The sequence below is a fragment of the Thamnophis elegans genome, chromosome 6 (assembly GCF_009769535.1).
Source record: "Thamnophis elegans isolate rThaEle1 chromosome 6, rThaEle1.pri, whole genome shotgun sequence".
Lineage (NCBI taxonomy): Eukaryota > Metazoa > Chordata > Lepidosauria > Squamata > Colubridae > Thamnophis > Thamnophis elegans.
The window spans coordinates 58,248,621-58,267,356 of NC_045546.1; the positions used below are offsets into that span (position 1 = coordinate 58,248,621).

General features: G+C 36.2%; 1 protein-coding gene across 5 annotated transcripts in view; it reads right to left on the reverse strand.

Annotated features, from left to right (window-relative positions):
* Positions 1–1,466: 1,466 nt before the first annotated feature.
* The window catches only part of KDM6A (lysine demethylase 6A), a 266,555-nt gene continuing 249,285 nt past the window's right edge, over positions 1,467–18,736 (reverse strand). For all 5 annotated transcript variants that reach the window (XM_032219796.1, XM_032219794.1, XM_032219797.1 and 2 more), the window contains 5 exons: positions 18,370–18,557; positions 12,690–12,831; positions 10,755–10,881; positions 8,524–8,694; positions 1,467–2,350 (listed from right to left, as the gene is read on the reverse strand). In XM_032219796.1, coding sequence (XP_032075687.1) covers positions 2,321–2,350; positions 8,524–8,694; positions 10,755–10,881; positions 12,690–12,831; positions 18,370–18,557 — 658 coding nt within the window. In that variant the 3' untranslated portion in view covers positions 1,467–2,320. The remainder of the gene's footprint in view (positions 2,351–8,523; positions 8,695–10,754; positions 10,882–12,689; positions 12,832–18,369; positions 18,558–18,736) is intronic.

An 18,736-nucleotide genomic window follows, 5' to 3' on the forward strand; every position in this document is an offset into this window, starting at 1 on the left:
GGAGGTTAAATATCGTGCTATATTCAAGAACAGAGACACTATAGTTGTTTCATAACAAATATATAGTATTTTTTCCCCCAAGAATACGGAAGATATCTGTATACTTGGGCCAAATATCTCTGCTACGATAATTGTATGTGAGCAAAGGGACATTTCTCACTGAAGGCATATTTCACCTCCAGAATTTCAACACTGAAACACAATAGCTTCTTCATTGGAAATAGACACAATAAATACCACATTAGTCCTTTGCTCAATTTGTAAACTGATACTGTTATCCCATCAAATGAAACATACTTAAATATAAGACAATAAGAATTCTTTCTTGCCAGGCTGTCCAGTTTTGGGGTATTCCAAATAAACCATCTTTGTTTGTATAAGCAGATAATACAAATTTCAGTTTACTTATTGAACAATACAAACTATATCTGTGGGGCTAAAAATAGATACCAATTCTCTTCAGTGCTATACTTGAAAGTGCTATGTATTACTTTTATTCTGAAATTATTATCTGAAGTACTATAAGGTAACTCTGTTTTGAAACTGGTTTTGGTCACAGTTATTTCTGATTTTCCTCTTATCCTTCTGCAGGCATGATCTACTGAGAACAATATAGGAACCATTATTTCAACAAATCTTGATTATTTCTTTCAACAACACCAAATATAGTAAGACATTTATGGAACTTAACAATTATCAGTTCAATGCAAAAGTTTATGAATCAGTAAACTAATCCACTGGGATGAACAAAGAACTTGGATTTCAATTTAATGGGTTTTCATGTGACAGGTGAAGCATTTGGGAGCAACTGGATAAAAAGAAATATTATCAGTAATTTTAAACAAAGAACATGCCCTAAAGGACACTAATGCTTTAAAAATTTATCAGTGATTAAATTACATAATAAGCAAAAATATAGCATGATTTGTACTTAAGACAATGTAGCCATATGCTTGCTAAAAAACAACTGGAATGTACATTTCTTATTTTGGTTAGGTAAAGATATCATTCTCAAACTAGTTCCTGTATAACTCCTTACTAAATTCCAAGGTGCCTAAATTGAATCTTCAAAATCTCATTAAGTTATATTTCATTGGAACTGCTAACTAGGTTATTTCATTTATTACTTCTACAATTTGGCATCAGCTATTAGTCTGTCATTGCAGGAAGTGCAATTTAACAATAAATCACTGGACATATATCTTGAATATATGCACAATATTTACAGTAGACATCTCAATTCTACCATATATATGTAAAACTTAAAAACAAGAAAAAGTTAGGCTCTAATCTTTCTACATATATTTATATTCAATTTTATATATATTTATATATATTTATATATTTATATATATTATATACACACACAAAAGAGTATATATAAAATATATATAATCAGATTTTTAAAAAAATCAACAATAATGGGGCCATGTACATAATTTTTTAAAACTCAAACAATACAAAACTTTAAACATTAAACAATTTTAATAAAAGTTTCTGTACAATGCTAATCAGCTTTATTTACATATAGAAAATGTAATAGGAGTAATGTTTGAAATTACAGAACTCCTTAAAATTTCAATGGCAGGTAATCTGGAAAAAATAACAGCATTCCATTCACAAATATTTTCAAGCAATAAATATGTATTTATAAATAGTGTAAATTTACATCAAGATTAGAAACAAAATCACAAATCTGAAGTTTATTCTTTAGTCTATGTGCAACCCATTTATCTTTGTGACTTGGCTGTTAATTTTTTAACATTTTATTTAGGAAAGAAAAAATAACCATCGTGGTTTCAAAACAAGAGAGAATAACATAAAAGCAGTAGAAAAAAAGTATCACCTAAGTTTCACATTAAAAAAGTAGCCCAAAGAAAGACATAAAATTCTAACTACCTTACATAGAAAGGACCAGCTAAGCCGATACTTTTCCAAGAAGAGGGGGGGGGGGGGACTTTGAAGGGGAGTGGGATACAGAATTTGATGAAACCAATTCATTAGCCCAGAAATAGAGAAATAGAAAAAAGGTGGTCTTCAAGTCAGTAGTCTGTATAATGTTGCCAGTTTTGTCAGATATATACAAACCATGGGATTTTTTTTTTTCAATTCAGTTGAATGAGCTTTCTATTTTTTAAAATTCTGGAGTAGGAGCTGTGCTCTCTCCTGTCCAGTTGGTTGACACTCCACACTTCGAAGGTTGCATAGACACAGCTTTCAGCCAGCAGCCTTATGGGGTCGCTACAAAAATCCGTGGTGCAGAACTGGGTCACTTCCTGAATATCAGAAAAGATTTTATATAAATGTCCTTGGAAATATGTCAAGATGAAGATGATGGCAATGGAGGTGCCTGAAAAGAGAAAGCACATCAGATTTACCTTTTTTTTTCATGTACTATAGGACAAGTGTCCAGTACATACAGAATATGGACTTGACCTACAGTGTGTGTGTGTGTGTGTGTGTGTGTGTGTGTGTATGTATGTATGTGCAACACTTTGTAATTTCAGTAGTGATTAAGTAAATGAATATTTTAGAACCATATGCAATCTTGCATTACTATAACCTATAATGCAATTAAAGCTTCATTTATGTAAGACACACATTTTGATTATCACCATCAAAGTAGGCCCTTCCGGACAGTTTTATGGACAAGAAATCTATATATCTAAAAAACCACATTGTCAGTGTTCATAAGAGTGGAAAGCGATACAAGAAAATAGCTAAAGACTATTGTCTCCACTAATGTGGTCTGGATGACATTGTAGAAATGGACAAAATGCAATCCCACTCATATTTTTCCCAAGACCTTCAAAAAAATTCTTCAACAAAAATCATTCCAAGAGTAAGGTGTACAATGTACCAGGATGTAAAATAAAACTCCGGAGTAAATGGCAAAAGATTTGAAAGCTATCACAATGATGCACAAATGGGATGATACCAGGAAGAAAATCCTTGCTACATGGACAATTTTTTGAGACAGTGTTCTGAGGAAAAGAGGAGTTGAAAATGACATTTTTTACATGAATTATTTTAAAGAAAATAATACTTTCTATTCCATATTTTTTTTAAAAATCCTGTGAAGCATGATAGTGGGGCCATTTTGTAGTCTCAGGACTTTAACAAGTTAGCATCATTGAGAAAACTGTTATTAGAAATTTCCACAAGATAATGTTATGATATCTGTGAGTCAAAGCTTAAGCTAATGTGGTTCACACATCATGACAAAAATCCTGGAGCATTTTAGGATGACCGAGTCCACACCTTGATTTTAATTCAAGATACTGGAAAGACCTGAAATGAACAGTTTATGGAAAACAGTCCAAAAATACGAATCAATTTAAGCAGTTTTGCAAAGAATAATGGACCATAGTGCCTCCAGACCAATATATGGGGTTCATCGACAGGTAAAAAAATATTAGTTTGAAATCTATTACACAGAGTACCATCATTACTAAATTAAAAGTTTTCCCTGCTTTCCCCAAAACAAGCAGTGAATCATAGGTGCATGTTGTATTTTTAACCAAATCTATATGTTGTGGGGGTTTTATTTTCAACCAAAATGTATTTTATATATTAATATGACTTTGATGAAGCTCAGATCACATTGTAGGTGAAAATATGCAGGATATGCATTAATGCAAGATCTAAAAAGTTCAGTTTCTGTCATTCCCATAATCAAAGGACTTTTTAACATTTTACTCAGCTTTCCATCCTTCCAAGGTGGGTAAAATGAGAAACCAAATTGTTGGGAGTAATATGCTGACTCTGTAAACTGCTTAAAGAGGGCTGTAAAGCGGTATATGTTTAAGTGCTATAAATTGCTATTTATTTTAGTTCATTTAGAGACACATATCCTTCAAACTAACATAATCTTCCTAACTTCTCATGTGTGAAAGCTCTAGCTTTCTTGTCCTCTGCCTGTTTCAAACTTTATTCTTAGAAGTTCAGAAATTACCTGAATTATTGCAGGAAATTATTTTGAAAGATCCAGACAAGTAAAAGGTGGAAATCATTGAAACCAGTGGTGGGTTTCAATTTATTTTACTACTGGTTCACTCATGCGCATGTGCAGAAGCATCCGGGTGGGCGGGCAGAGCTTTCCGCCGTTGCCACTACCGGTTTGCCCGATCTGGGGCAAACTGGCAGAAACCCACCTCTGACTGAAACTAACACTTAAGTACATTAGAATAAGGTAAATTAAAAGCCAAATGCTTGAATCTGAGGGGATGCAGAACTTGCTTTGATTTTCTTTTAACAAAATGGGGCACTCTCCAGTTTATCAAGAAAGGTAGGAGCATATTAAATTAAACCACAATATTACTTGCAGAAGTGCAACAACATTAAAAGAAACTTCCCATGAAACTGTACAGAAAACCAATTAATGGGTTAAGAAATGGAGGAAAGGCCCAGGTTAGCCAAGAAGAATTTGCTTTGAAATTTCTCCTCCATCTCTATTATTCTATTATTCTGCTAATTTTCTGGAATGTTGAAGAGGATAAACAGATATGCTCACCTAGAACCTATTTTAACTTTTTCCAGAAGGGGACCTATATTGAAATAGATCTAAGCAAAGCAATTGACAAAATGAGGGTGTCAAGAATGGTTTTTCAAGCCTAATGCATTTTAACTTGCCAATGAATTGGGGGGGGGGATGGGATAACAGAGATGGAATGTAGAGAATGTATGTAGAGATCCTGAGAGCTTGAGCCAGCAAGGTTACTGCTATAGGTGCTTGAGAAAGAGATGGACCATTCTCATAATAAAAGAGTGTCTCATAATTGGACAATGTGATCAACAAGGGTGGGAAGAAAGAAAAAGGATTGCGTTTTTTTTGTATTTGTGCAGGAAACCAGAGCTGGTTTCATTTCTTCTGTACCAAAATGGTGCATCCAATAAAGTTTTACTTTTGGGAATTCTTAATTCTCCCAAGAGTGTTTCCTTGTTTTGGGTTTGCTAATTGGACAGTTAATGGGTGGGGGGCACAATCCAAGTCATCAAGAGATGGATAAGGAGCATATGACCAACATAAATGAATTTAAGCCTCCAGGATCAAACCAATTACATTATAGGAACTTGCAGATTTCACCTTGGAGCTATTTTCTTTGATTTAGGAGAAATAATGGAGGTGACGCATGGTGCTTACACTTTTAACAAGGGGAAACAAGACATTAATAAGTAATAACTATTACTTATTTTAACTTGATGTTAAAATTAAGCAATAATTTTGGATTATTTAGCAATTGATCTATCAACATTTAGAACAGAATGCAGTGCATAGAGACAGCTACCATGAGTTTATCAATAAACTAGACAATCTGTGTCCCATTGATTTGTTTCAAAGGTATTTCCTTACCAGATTCCTCAATGACTTCAACAATGACAGCACTTTTAATGTATTGCCTACACTGGAAAAGCTGAGATTGATTAAAAGGTATATCTGCCTTGAAAATAGGCCACATTGAACTGTATAACACAGACAAAATCAGCATCGGAATAGTTTATGACATTTTGTATTATGTCATAAACTGCTTCGTGATGTTTATGTCATAAAATATTTCATACAGTTTGCAAAATTTCAATTCCACAGGAGTAATAGATTCCTGGTTTTGAATACATTCTATAAGTTAGACCATTGGGGATACTTTTGTTCAAAAGGTTTCGCCCTATGATCTACCATTTTCCTCAGTTAAAAGATCCAGGAACCAGAGCTTTTTAATAGTAAATAAAGGTAAAGGTTCCCCTTGCAATATGTGCTAGTCGTTCTTGACTCTAGAGGGCTGTGCTCATCTCCGCTCCAAAGCCGAAGAGCCAGTGCTGTCCGAAGATGTCCCCGTGGTCATGTGGCCAGCATGACTAAACACTGAAGGTGCACGGAACGCTGTTACCTTCCCACCAAAGGTGGTTCCTATTTTTCTACTTGCATTTTTACATGCTTTTGAACTGCTAGGTTGGCAGAAGCTGGGACAAGTAACGGGAGCTCACTCCATTACGTGGCACTAGGGATTCGAACCACCAAACTGCCAACCTTTCTGATCGATAAGCTCAGCGTCTTAGCCATTGACCCACCGCGTCCCCATTTAATAGTAAATAGATTGTACCTAATTAGCCCAATTTCCTTTTCATAGAGTGAACAGTTTAAATAGCTATGGAATGTGGTGGTCAATCCTCTGTATTTGTATTGACCAGATCTCATGCAGAACATTGCAAATGGCTTTGGACACTGCATAAAGGAAAGATATTGAAAACTGAAGGGTATCCAGAGGAAAGCCATCAAGATGATCAGGAGACTGGAAGGAAAAAATATATAATGAACAGTTGGGAAGAACTGGGTATACTTGGCCTGAAGATGAGAAGCCTAATAGGAGACATGGGGCAGAACTGTTTTGAAAGACAGATAAGAAACACTATATTTATATTACAAATAAGTAGCTTTTGACTAGACTTGGAAAAAAGATCCCATTAGTAAATGTTTCTGAACAATAAACAGGATTGTTCAAGAAGTAGTAAACTTCTTTCACTCAAGGATGGGGTGGGGATGTTAAAAATAATTTGAATAGCCATTTGTTAATGGAATATTGTAGTAGTGGATTCTTGTAAGGCGTAGAAACTCGGATAGGATGATCTCCAAGATCATATCCAGTGCTTACATTTACAAATGCATAATTCTCTACTTTTCTGTTATATTACTTCCATGGGAGCAAGTCTACTTGCTGAGTTAGGACATGGGAAATAATTTAAAATCTCAAAATATTGTAGCAAATATTTTTCTATGGGGTAAGGAGAACACAGCCAATATTCAGCTGATAGCAGGCCAGTTTCATACTGCATTAAAAAGAAAAAAGAGAAGTTTCTTGTTAAATGTGGCTCTAAAACTGCTGAATGAAATTACTGGTAGCATTCTTCACTTAACGAATCTAATTTGGACCGGCAATTATGATGCTAAGCAAAGCAGTTGTTAAGTGGAAAAATGACTGCAATTGTGCTTTCTGAGTGAAAAAGACAGACTCCTATATTCAGTTTTACATCAACTTTTTTTTTTGCCTCCTAACCACTTTCCAGTCCTTTGGCATGCTTGAATGCCTGTTTACTATCTTGTACACATTGAAAAAATGTGATTGTACAGGCAGTCTAGGACTGGTAGCTACAGGAGTATTGCACAAACAAGCTCTCTTATAATTCCATCCTTTCCAATTTCTTCATTCTGTGAGAAGGTGAGAAACAGTCAGGCAAAGGAGAGATTGTCTACAGACATTGCTTCTTCCTCACCTTGTCGAGTGAAGAGATTGGAGAGGAAGTGTAAGAATATAATCTGTTTGCAAGCTGTCTGCTGCTCCTAGCTCCAGGAGGATGACACAACTGCATCACTCTTGATAAATAGAACAACCTATTCTGTTACAATCCCTTTGAAGGAAAAAAAAACCCCAGGACAACATATACTGACTGAAATGGTGATCGTGTAATTAAGGGACATTGTGGAGGTTGTAAATTGGCCATAAACTTATTTTTTCAGCAACATCATAATTTTGCTGGCAAAGTTGGCAAGGAAGGACTATCTGTAATTATCAGGAAGTCAGCTTTTTCCTTAATTTTTAAATGAACAAGATGTAATGTGTTTTATTATGCATTTTTAATTTAGTTTAGTTAATTGTCATTGCATCTCATACAATGAAATTAAATGCTATCTTCAGTGTACATAACTATAAAAATAAAACACAAATACATATCCTTCACATTCTACACAACTAAACTGAAAACTCCTGATATTGCATTAATATTGCATTATATAGTAGAATTCAATAAGGTTAATAACAAGGAATAGAAGCTGCTTTTCAGCCTATTTGTCCTTGTTTTTATTAACTTGTACCATCTGCCAGATGGTAACAGTTCAAACCAAGAGTGCCCAAGATGAAATGGATCTTTAAGAATGTTTTGAATGTTCTTAAGGCAGAGGGAGCTATAAAGCTCTTCCATAGAGGTGAAAGGCAACCAATGCCACTGTGCAATTGGCAAACCATACACAGGTGCAGTTAGTTAAAATACTCTCTATGTATTGAGTGTACTGCAAATACCAGACTTTCTAAAAATCAAACAAAAGCAATTCTGGTTTAAGTAGAATTTAGAGAAAAGAATTAACTGGGAGATAACTCTTGGGATGACTTCAATTCCCTTCAACCACATGGTAATATCTGGAGATAAAAATAAGTAACTTTGCAATTTATATTCTCTGAGCTGTATATATCCCTGCAATCTCTTCCTGATAAGTTCAGTTGCCCTGCATCTCACAGTGCCATTTCCTGGATAAGTCAGATGTCATGGAATATATGGCTATCAGGTGATTTTAAATTATTATCGTTCAGCACTCAAGGAATGAATTTGCTTTATAGAAAGAATACAGATGGACATAGGTTAATTTGGAGTGATTAGTAACCTTTAGTTTTCTGAAGTTAATAATTTAAAAGCATTATTTAAACATGATTCATTTACAATAAAACATTCAAAGTACTTTCTATCTTCATCACTTACTAATGTAAATTGGTCATAGATTTGCATTAGATCCTCCATTCTGTATTGTTCTAGCACCACAAAGTTTTCCAGGTTCCCACTTATCTTCCGTGCACAGTCTAGGCAATTTACAACATAGGTTTTTTGAGAATTACTCTCATTTGTAACATAAAGCAAATTGAAGACTTCTACCTGTTGAATTACAAAAAGGTGATAAAACTAATGTTAAAATAGTAGACAAAGATATAGGGGAAATCACAGCAATTTAGGATGGACTTCATAGAAAATAAACATACTACCATCTAAATGAGAAAAGCAGGAGCTGTAAAGGGTGTGTGTATGTGTGTGCGCGCGCGCACGTGTGTGTGTTTAGGGATAGAAACCTATGCTCTGAATTAATAGTATTCTTCCTTTAGCCTCTGGTGATCCAAATCCTCCAAAAAATTTAATCAGCGCTCATAAAGAACATTCCATTATTTTTCTGAAAATGTAGTTTTAGTTTTAAGACTTTTTTCTGCCATCACCAGATATCTTGATAATAAACTTGAGAACTGAAATAAAATAAAAATATTTACAATTTTAATATATGAAAACACTTTTACTTCTCTCAAATATTCTTCAAAATCTTAATAAAGGAAAAGATTTCTCCATGCTGTATAATTAAAATTTCTGTACTGAAGTTTAGAAATACCTGCAACACCAAGATACTTTGGGGACTCCAAGAGGTGCTATTTTCACAAATAAAAGAAGAAGTCTTCTTACTAATCTAATATTTTGTGGAAATAGATTAGTAATGCACTTATCAGGTTATCATCATGCCTATGTTTATGGATCAGCTACAGTTACTTTTAATATATGAAACATTATGATTTGTAGATAACATAATCTGGTACTTTATTAAGTACTTAAGTCTTTGTTTTTAAAAGGAGAAAAATCTTGGAAATTTCATTTTTCTACTTAGGATTCAGCAATACGGCACCAAAATGCTACTAGGTAATGTCTACTGTTACTTCCTTATCCATCCCCCAAATTAAATAAATTTAATAAAAATGGTCAGAATGTAATGAGGTGTTCCAAACCTTACAAGATTTCTATGTCCTTCAAGGAGATCTTGGCCATGCAATTTTTTTTTTAAAGGTATTTTTAATTTTGTGTGTTCATAACTTTTTCTGAAATTATGCAAAAGGTTTTTTGTATTCCGTTTTAGATTTACCTGATGAGTTTCTATATTTGTTCATCAAAGCATGCTTTTCACAGTTCAGAGAACATAGATCTGAGATTAGTTTTATAATAAATTACTACATGAGATTTACTGGCATTGTTTCTTATACTTCACTAAGTGAGTGAAGTATTGGATTTTTCTAGTGAATTGAATTCACTTTCCAGTTAATACAAAATAGTGAAATGTTTGCTTAAAACAGGGACTTGAATGCTGGCTTGAAGCCAGATTTGGTGACAGGGAGAGGTTAAAGAATAATGGGTAGCCAAAGGCTCCTATTTTTATTTCCTTTCTCCCTTCAAAAAATGGAATAACTGCACCACCCAAAATCTGTTAGTTTGGGTGTAAAATATCCTCAATATGATTTAGCAGTATTCTGGGTTTGTTTTGCAAAGTGGGTTGTTACTTTTGCTTTATAGGAATTTGTAATTCAACAATGAAGAAAGGTTTTGCTATATCTAAGCTTAAATGTAGAAAAGGTATATACAAGCATACTGTATATGCACTTATCTACTGCATTTCTTTTCAGTGACAAGCTGAGGGATTTTATTTCCCACTTATTTAACTATTTCATGTTATTAGGCTCTTTTTCAGACATTTTCTGTTAAATGTCTTAGAACTTATTGATTAAAGGCTACAATGAACTTCCCCCCACCCCCCAAAAATAAAGTATTTGTATGATCTGTAATTTATATGCTAAAAATGGTCTATGATTTCATTTGTGACCTCATAAAAATGAAAAACTGTATAAAGGAACTCATAAAAATGTGTTACTACTTACTTCAAAATGTACATCTTTTTATACCTTGCATTAAATAGAAACTTTTCATATTTAACATCACACCTAGAAAAATAATTTGTTACAGCTAGGTCCGAAGAAGAACATTTTACGTGAAAATGAGTAGGTTAAAGAAGAGTTTAAAATTACCACCATCTACAGAGAATACAAGAGAAATTAGTAAAAGCTTTTAAGAATATGTTTTCAAAAGAAATTCAAGGAATATTAAACCACAGCACACATATATTTACTAACCTCACATATGTTACAATAATGAGCTGGTTCTTCTTTTGTTCTCCCATGCCATACAATCTCCTTTCCTGCAGCAATTAGAGCTTCCCTCAAAGTCTGACATTGCTTGAGAGTTCTCAACAGGCAATACCTTAAATATTAATTAATTTAATTAATTAGTTTAAAAATATGGAATGTGATTATATGAATTTGATTTTGAGCATTCACAAATATTCCACAAGAATCTTTGGATTAGATGATCTCATTTTTCAAATCTATGCAATCTTCTCCACTGCACATACCCATCTTCACTTTTCCTCCTTATTTATCTTGTGATGGGATAGCAAAAACAATAATATCTCTTTCTGTTCCAATTCCTCTATCGGGATCCATAGAAATACACTAAAGTAGCACCATTGCAGTTGTGTAGCCATTCTTGAAAAATATAGTCCTCTAGTACTCTCAAGATATTTATTAGAACTAAGAAGTTCCTGTCTTCTAAGTTTGATGTCATCGAAACAGAGGAAAGAAGAAATATTTCTGTTGCAATAACCACATCTTCTCTGGCACAATTAGAAAAAAATAATAGGGTGGTGATTTAGACTATTTAGACTCTAAATAGTTGCATTCACTTCATTTTCTTTTTACTCTTCAATCCTCCCTTTTCTGTGAGAACTGGAGATTAACATAAATCTTCACTGTACCTCATAAGTTTAATTTCACTTGGTTATTGAACTCTAAATAGTAAAGTACTATTATTTTATCTGTTCTTTATATATTTTATTTTATTTATATTTTATTTCTTTAAAATATTGTTGGGCTGCATTTAAATTTTTGTTTAAATGTATTAATGCCAGTTTAATTGGGCTAAATCATAAACAATTTGGTCAATGAATTCATTCCTTTCTTATTCTTGTATCAACAATCAGCTTTACAAATGATTTGTATTTTGCTACATTTATGTAGTCATTTGGAAAATAATGTAATCATTTACTATACAGCAACTCCTTTAAATACCTGGTAACTAAGTGGAATTAGGTAGTAATAAAAAGGAAGAGGAAATTGTGCACTATATTAGCAATGGCTTCTAGAAAAGATTCAGCAAAAACTTCTCATCTTTCTTCACAATGCATACATTTGAAGGCGTGAAAAAGAATGTAATATAGCTTTGACGCTTTAAAGTAGTATCACATTCACTTCCTCATCAGTACAAGATTATACATATATAGCTACCATGCCCTCCCCCACTATGATCCACAGTACAATATTAGAAGTGATTAGAAATTTGAAGCAAGAAAGGCCTTTTAGATTTGGTATGAAAAAATAGGACAAAAATGTGTTGGATGTATTCACTGAATTGAGTTATTTGTAAATAATTAAGGTGGGATACAATAATTAAATAATCAATCAATCTGTTGACAGCTCTTTAAGCCACACCTTTTCCTGGATATACCATAGCAGAATGGTCCTAGAAAAATGCATGTGTTAAGAAATTCCAATAGGTGTAGCAAGCTGGATTCAAAGCACCTTTCCCACTTTAGATCCATATATTGCTTATTACTATATTACATATTACTATATAGCAAGTTAGTTACAGTTACTCATATACAATACTTAATCCAAATGAGCAAAAATATTAAATATTGCCAGGGTTTTCATCTTTTAATATAAAGTGAAGCATTCAGCAATTGCTATTGCAAAGCCAATAATCAAGAGATGATTTATTGCTCTTTATCAGAATACTAGATATACTGTAGTATCCTTGTTTTAATTAAGTATAAAGCAGTAGATGATATATATTTCCAAAATTGTCCTTTACAAATCAGCTACATTTAACAGTAGTAATAAGCTTTCTTCAATATTTATATTTCTACACAAGCACCCGTAATTTGTTTCATTTAGAGATTTGTTCTTTCTACAAATAATAATTTACTAAGTAAATATATAATATTGACTTACTTGATCATTTCAAAAAGCTTTGGATCTGGTACTTTGATATTTCGTGCTATGTTCCAAGAAAGATGAACCATAGGTACTACTGACTTCACACTTTGCAATTTATTCCATTCGTACCGTTCCACAGCTAATTTATATTGACAAGCTATAATGAAAATGAAAAATATGTGGATCACTTTGTTATAATGATTGTTCCATCCATCAATGAAAAAATCTAGTCATTAGCTATTTGAAACATTCTATAAAATCACTTGGCCAAAATTCTTGATTGTGTATGCCAGGGGTCTGCAACCTTAAACACTCAAAGAGCCATTTGGACCAGTTTCCCTCAGAAAAGAAAACACAGCTAGCCACAAAACCTGGGTGGGTGTGGCCAACTTGACATCACTCCCACCCAGTCACATGACCTCCCAGCCATGCCTACTGTAAGGACCTGCCTCATCCCCCCCCCCCTTCAAAAAAAAAAGCATAGACTCTTGACAACCTGGTATTTCAAAAGGAATCTTTTACTGAAAAGGAGTGAAAGCAAATCAACATTGAAAGCAGGCTCTGGGACCCTCGGGCTATACAATCCATGATAAAGGGACTTAGGAACCCCGCCTACTGTGGATTCCCACCAATCCACAGATGTGAAGTTGTTTTTGTACCGGCCTCTCAGAAACACAGATAAGCAGGAATTCTCAAGGATCATGTTCCCGAGTTTTAAACTGTATGCCTCCCCACCCCCTTTGCATCCTGCAAGGCGCCAGGCAATGGGTTATAAATCAGGCAAAAGGTTATATAAAAACATGCAAGGCAAGACATAGAAAGGAAAAAGAACAAAATGCATCAAATCCACCCCCCACCCTATTCGTCCACCGAAGAATGGCAGATACACGGATCTGACACTTCTTTTCTGTAGGAAACGGGTTTCTCTCTCCATGTGCGTGTCTCTCTCCATCTTTCTCTCTCTGTCTCATCTATCCCTCCCTCCATCTACCTATCCATCAATCCATCCCTCAATCCAACCATCTATCTATCCCTCCATCTATCTATATTCATCCATCCATCTATCCCACCATCCATCCCTGCATCCCTCATCTACCTATTTATCCCTCCATCTATCTATCCCTTCATCTCTGCATCTATCTATCCCTTCATCTCTGCATCTATCTATCCATCCATCCATCTCTATCCCTCCATCTCTGCATCCATCCTTGCATCCCTCCTCCCTCTATCTATCCCTCCACCCCTCCATTTATCTATCTATCCCCCCTCCATCTATCTATCTCCCTGCATTCATCTTACCTCTATCCCTCCATCTTTGCATCCATCCTTGCATCCCTCCTCCATCTATCCTTGCATCCCTCCCTCTATTTATCTATCTATCCATCCCTGCATTCATCTACCTATCTACCCACCCATTTATCTCCCATCTCTGCATCCCTCCCTTCCTCTATCTATCCATCTCTATCCTTCCATCCCTCTATGCATGCATGCATCCATCTTTCTATCCCTCCATCACTGCATCCCTCCCTCCCTTTATATATCTATCCCTCCCTCCCTCCATCTATCTATCCATCCCTGCATTCATCTTACCTTTATCCCTCCATCCATCTCTGCATCCATCCTCCCTCTACCCCTCCATCTCTGCATCCCTCCCTCCATTTATCTATCCCTCCCCCTCCATCTATCTATCCATCCCTGCATTCATCTACCTATATATCCAGCCATTTATCCCACATCACTGCATCCATCACTTCCTCTATTTATCTATCCCTCCATCTATCTATCCATCCCTGCATTCATCTACCTATCTATCCCCCCCCCATCTATCCCTCCCTCCATCCATCTGTCCTCTCTTGCCCAGGTTCACATATTGTGTGAATCTACCCACTTGGGCTGTGGAGGGGGAGTGAAGGCTGGCAGTAAAAGCCAAATGTTGGAGATCCATGCAATATAAGGCAACTCCAACCTGGATCCTGTCGGGGAGAAACCCCCCCTTGCCTCTCCCTCTCTCTCCCTTGTTGGGGACCCGGGCAGCCTGAATGCAGCTCCCATCTTGGAGGTGGCCAGCAAGCAAACAAATGTAGCTTTCCAATTGGGAGGCGGCAGGGCAGAGCCCCGCCTCCAGCTGGTGAGAGCAGAGCTGGCAGCGCATGCACCTTCCCTGCCGCTTCGCTGGCTGGGAGGGATGCATGAGTGAAATGGTTGGAGCAGCTCTCAGTGGAGTTTGCAAGCAGGCTTAGCAGTGCTGTGGAGGGGTCAGGAGGGTATGCACGTGCAGGGAGACCTTCCTCAAGCGAGCAGCTGGGCAGCGAAGGTGGCCGCTTGCTTGAGGAGGCTCTTCCTATGCTTGCGCATCCTCCTGCCCCTGCCACAGCCAGCCAGGGGGGAGAGAGAGAGAAACACACACGGGGACATAGAGAGAGGGGGGAAACTGGCTGACGGGTGAGCATTTGGTGAGAGTGCTTTGGCTTTCTCCGAGCCTGACCCGGGGTGGGCATGCAAGGTTTGGTGGGGCCAGCCCCCTTTTCCCGCTGTCCTGAGCTTCTTAAAACCACAGCTGGGAGCTGCGGGCCCATCACACTTTTCAATGTCTCCTCCTCCTGGATCTCATTCTCACCCCAGCAGCAGCCCTCGTGTTAGCGAGGCCAGCGTAGATCGCAGCCGGGTCGGACCACTGTCTTGGGGCGGAGAGCAGGTTGTGCATCTCCCCAAACGCCTGAGGCATGCCCAGCATCAAGAAAGGCTGGAAGAAGCTCCAAGAGAAGTGAGCGCCGGAGAATAAGCCCTGGCCGCTTCTCCTTCCCCCGCCGTCACCCTTATCTTCTCAAGCCAGACAAGGGAGGCGAGGGAGAGAGGCGGGGCAAGCCAGTGATGGGACAGGAAGCTGCAGCAGAGGGCCCAAAGAGCCGCATGTGGCTCTGGAGCCGTGGGTTGCTGACCCCTGGTATATGCCAAATAAAATGTCAAAGACACAAGTGAACATTTACAGTGAGGCATTTTAATTAGTTTTTAGTTTACTTTATTGTCATTGCACATGGTACAACGAAATTAAATGCCGTCTTCAGTGTACAAGCTTTTGTTCACATAAAGGCTTAAACTTCCCCCTTTGCTCTTGCCAGATTCACTATTCCTGTTCTGCCGGTGAGCTATGTAGCCTTCCAACTCAACAGCTGCATCCAGAATGAGTGAATGAAGCCAAGTTTCTGTGATTAGCAAAACACAGCAGTTCTTGATGTATTTAGTCTTTGCAATATGTATATCCTTAATTCATCTATTTTAACAAAGGAGATCTTGCATTGGTAAGAAATATACTTAGAATTGAAGGCTTGTGTGGAAACCTACTCAGCTTAAAAAGAATGCCTGCACGACATATTAAAGGCAAATAAAATGAAATTTCAAAATATGAGTTATCAAAAAAAAATCTAAACAGGGCCTTTTGTGACAAAACCATACGTTGGGTTTAAGTACCAATAACACAGAATATGGTTGGAAGAGACCTTGGAGGTCTTCTAGATGCAAGAGATCTATACCATTCTTGGCAAATGACCATCCACTTCCTTCTTGAAAACTCCCAGTGATGGTGCACCCACAACTTTTGGAAGCAAGCTGTTCCACTGATTAATTGTTCTGACTGTCAGGAACTTTATCTTTAATTCTAGGTTAGACCTCTCTTTAATGATCTTTTACCTGCTAATTCTTGCCCTCAGGTGCTTTGGAGAATAGGTCAACCTCTTCTTCTCTGACAGTGCCTCACTATCTTCAAGTGCTGGAAAACTGCATTCATATTTTCCCTACTCTTTTTCTTTGTTACACTAGATATACCTGCTTCCCTCAATCATTAATTCATAAATTCCAGATCCCCTATCATCTTTGTTGCTGTTCTCTGCACTCTTTCCAGGATCTGATTTTTTATTTTTGCTTGATTTTTTTTCTTGTTTCTCACACATTGAAAGAAAAATATTTTACGTATTTGTTGCAAATCTTAGTTCATTCTGAGTCTCAGCTTTCCTGATTCATCCTGGGCTATTTAGTGGTATTCTGTTTTAGTTTTATGTCCCTCTTTCCATTTTTAACATTTCTCCTTTTTTCCTTTCCGTTTGTCAAGGAGCTCTTTATGCAACCATGCTGTCTTCATCTGGGGCCTCCAGTTTTCCCCCCTCTGTGGTATTATGTTATATTGGGCTTTTATACTTTCATTTTCCAGAATTTCCCAAGCACCTCATTTTCTCCTTCCCTTTAGGTTTTCTATCATGGAATTTTTCCTGAAGTCTTAGTTCGTTGAAGTCATCTCTCCTAAAGTCTAAGACAGTAGTTTCACTTAGTTCAATTAGTTGTGCCTGCATTATGTTGAATTCCAGTATGATATGGTCACTTTTCCCCACAGTTCCCACAACTTCAATCCACTCCATCATTTCATCTCTGTTAGTAAGTATTAAATCCAGTACAGCTGACCCTCTAGCTCCCTCCTTTACTTTTTAGATGACAAAGTTGTCAGCTAGGCTGTTAAGAGCCTGTTTGATCACACACATACTGCAGAGCTTGTCTCACAGTTGATGTCAGGGTACTTAAAAGTCCCCCTGCACACCTTACCTAATTGATTAGCAAAAAGTTCATCTATTGCCGCTGGTTGGTTGTGTGACCTGTAGTATAGTACTTATAGCAATGTGATTCTTTTTTCGTTTTACATTAACCCATATTCAAGAAGACTCTCATCCTTGGTTTTATACATTTCTGTAGAGGTGTAGTGATTTCTTACATATAATGCAACTCCACTTCCTTTTTTTAAAGGCTTGTTTCCTTTGAACAGAAAGTGCTTAATTTTAACATAGAATTTTAAACTAAGCCACATGAATGCTTTCACATGACAGATCATAAAACCCATGACTTGGAATCAGAAAACCTACTGGTAAGTTCACATATCACGCTTGAAGTTTGATTTGATTTTAGTTTAGCATGTTTGTGAATTTAATTACTATTTTATGCAAATTATGGCATATGTGTTTTTATGCTTTGTGTATGCCGAGCATTATTTATTCAAGAAATCACAATTAACCAGCCATACCTTAGTAAGGTATGTGAACCCAGTCACAATGTGCCTCCACTAGTCCTCCTGCACCTGCTTAATAAGACTTGAAAAGTTGCCATGGGAACTAATGGCTAAAAGTTTCCTTTGAATTAGGATTGACAATTATCACTCAATTGAAATTCACTTATTCACTTATAATTGACATAAAAGTGGTTCAAAGCTGATGTCAAGGGCAAATCATAGTCTGAGAAACAAGAAAATATTCATCTGGGTCAAGTGAAAAAACAAATGAAGGAGGAAACAGCGTATTTCTGATCATTAAAATCATGATTTAGAAGGACACGGTGCTGAATATAGTTTATGATATTCTGTTCACTACTTGCTCAACCTCTAACACTTCCACATATTTTCTATTAAAATGTATTACTTTGCAAAAATATTTTAATATCATTCTAATGATTAATTCTCTTACAATGAGTTTGGTTTCTTCTGGGTGTTTTTTAAAATGGCTGTTAAGATATCAAATTATCTTATGCATTACTATAATTTCTAGTGCTACAGCTCAGTCTAATCTTGTGACTTGTAAACATATTATATATCTGTTAGAAGTTGAAAGTTCAGAAATATTTCTAAATCATTTTCCAATTGTAAGATATATCAATATCCTACCTGTAAGAGGGCCAACATTCCAGGCAATATTATTACACCAGCCAACAGCCTGAACCCAATGAACAGTTCCAGCATTTATCCACACTAGATCTCCAGGTCGTTGAATAAACCTATAAACTGGAACATTGGCTTCATACAAATCTTCCAGATTAGGCCACCAAGAACCCATTAGAAAATTCATATTGTTTCTGTAAAAGAAGAATGAATATTTGGAAAAGTTTACTTATACACAAATGCTTGCTTATGCTCAAAAGAATATTAGACTAGGAACCTCTTGCTTTATCACATGTGATCCATCTAATCTAAATATTGGCAGCAAAGCTGCTTTCTAAGAAATTACAAGGAATATGGCATAAGAGTATTTTGT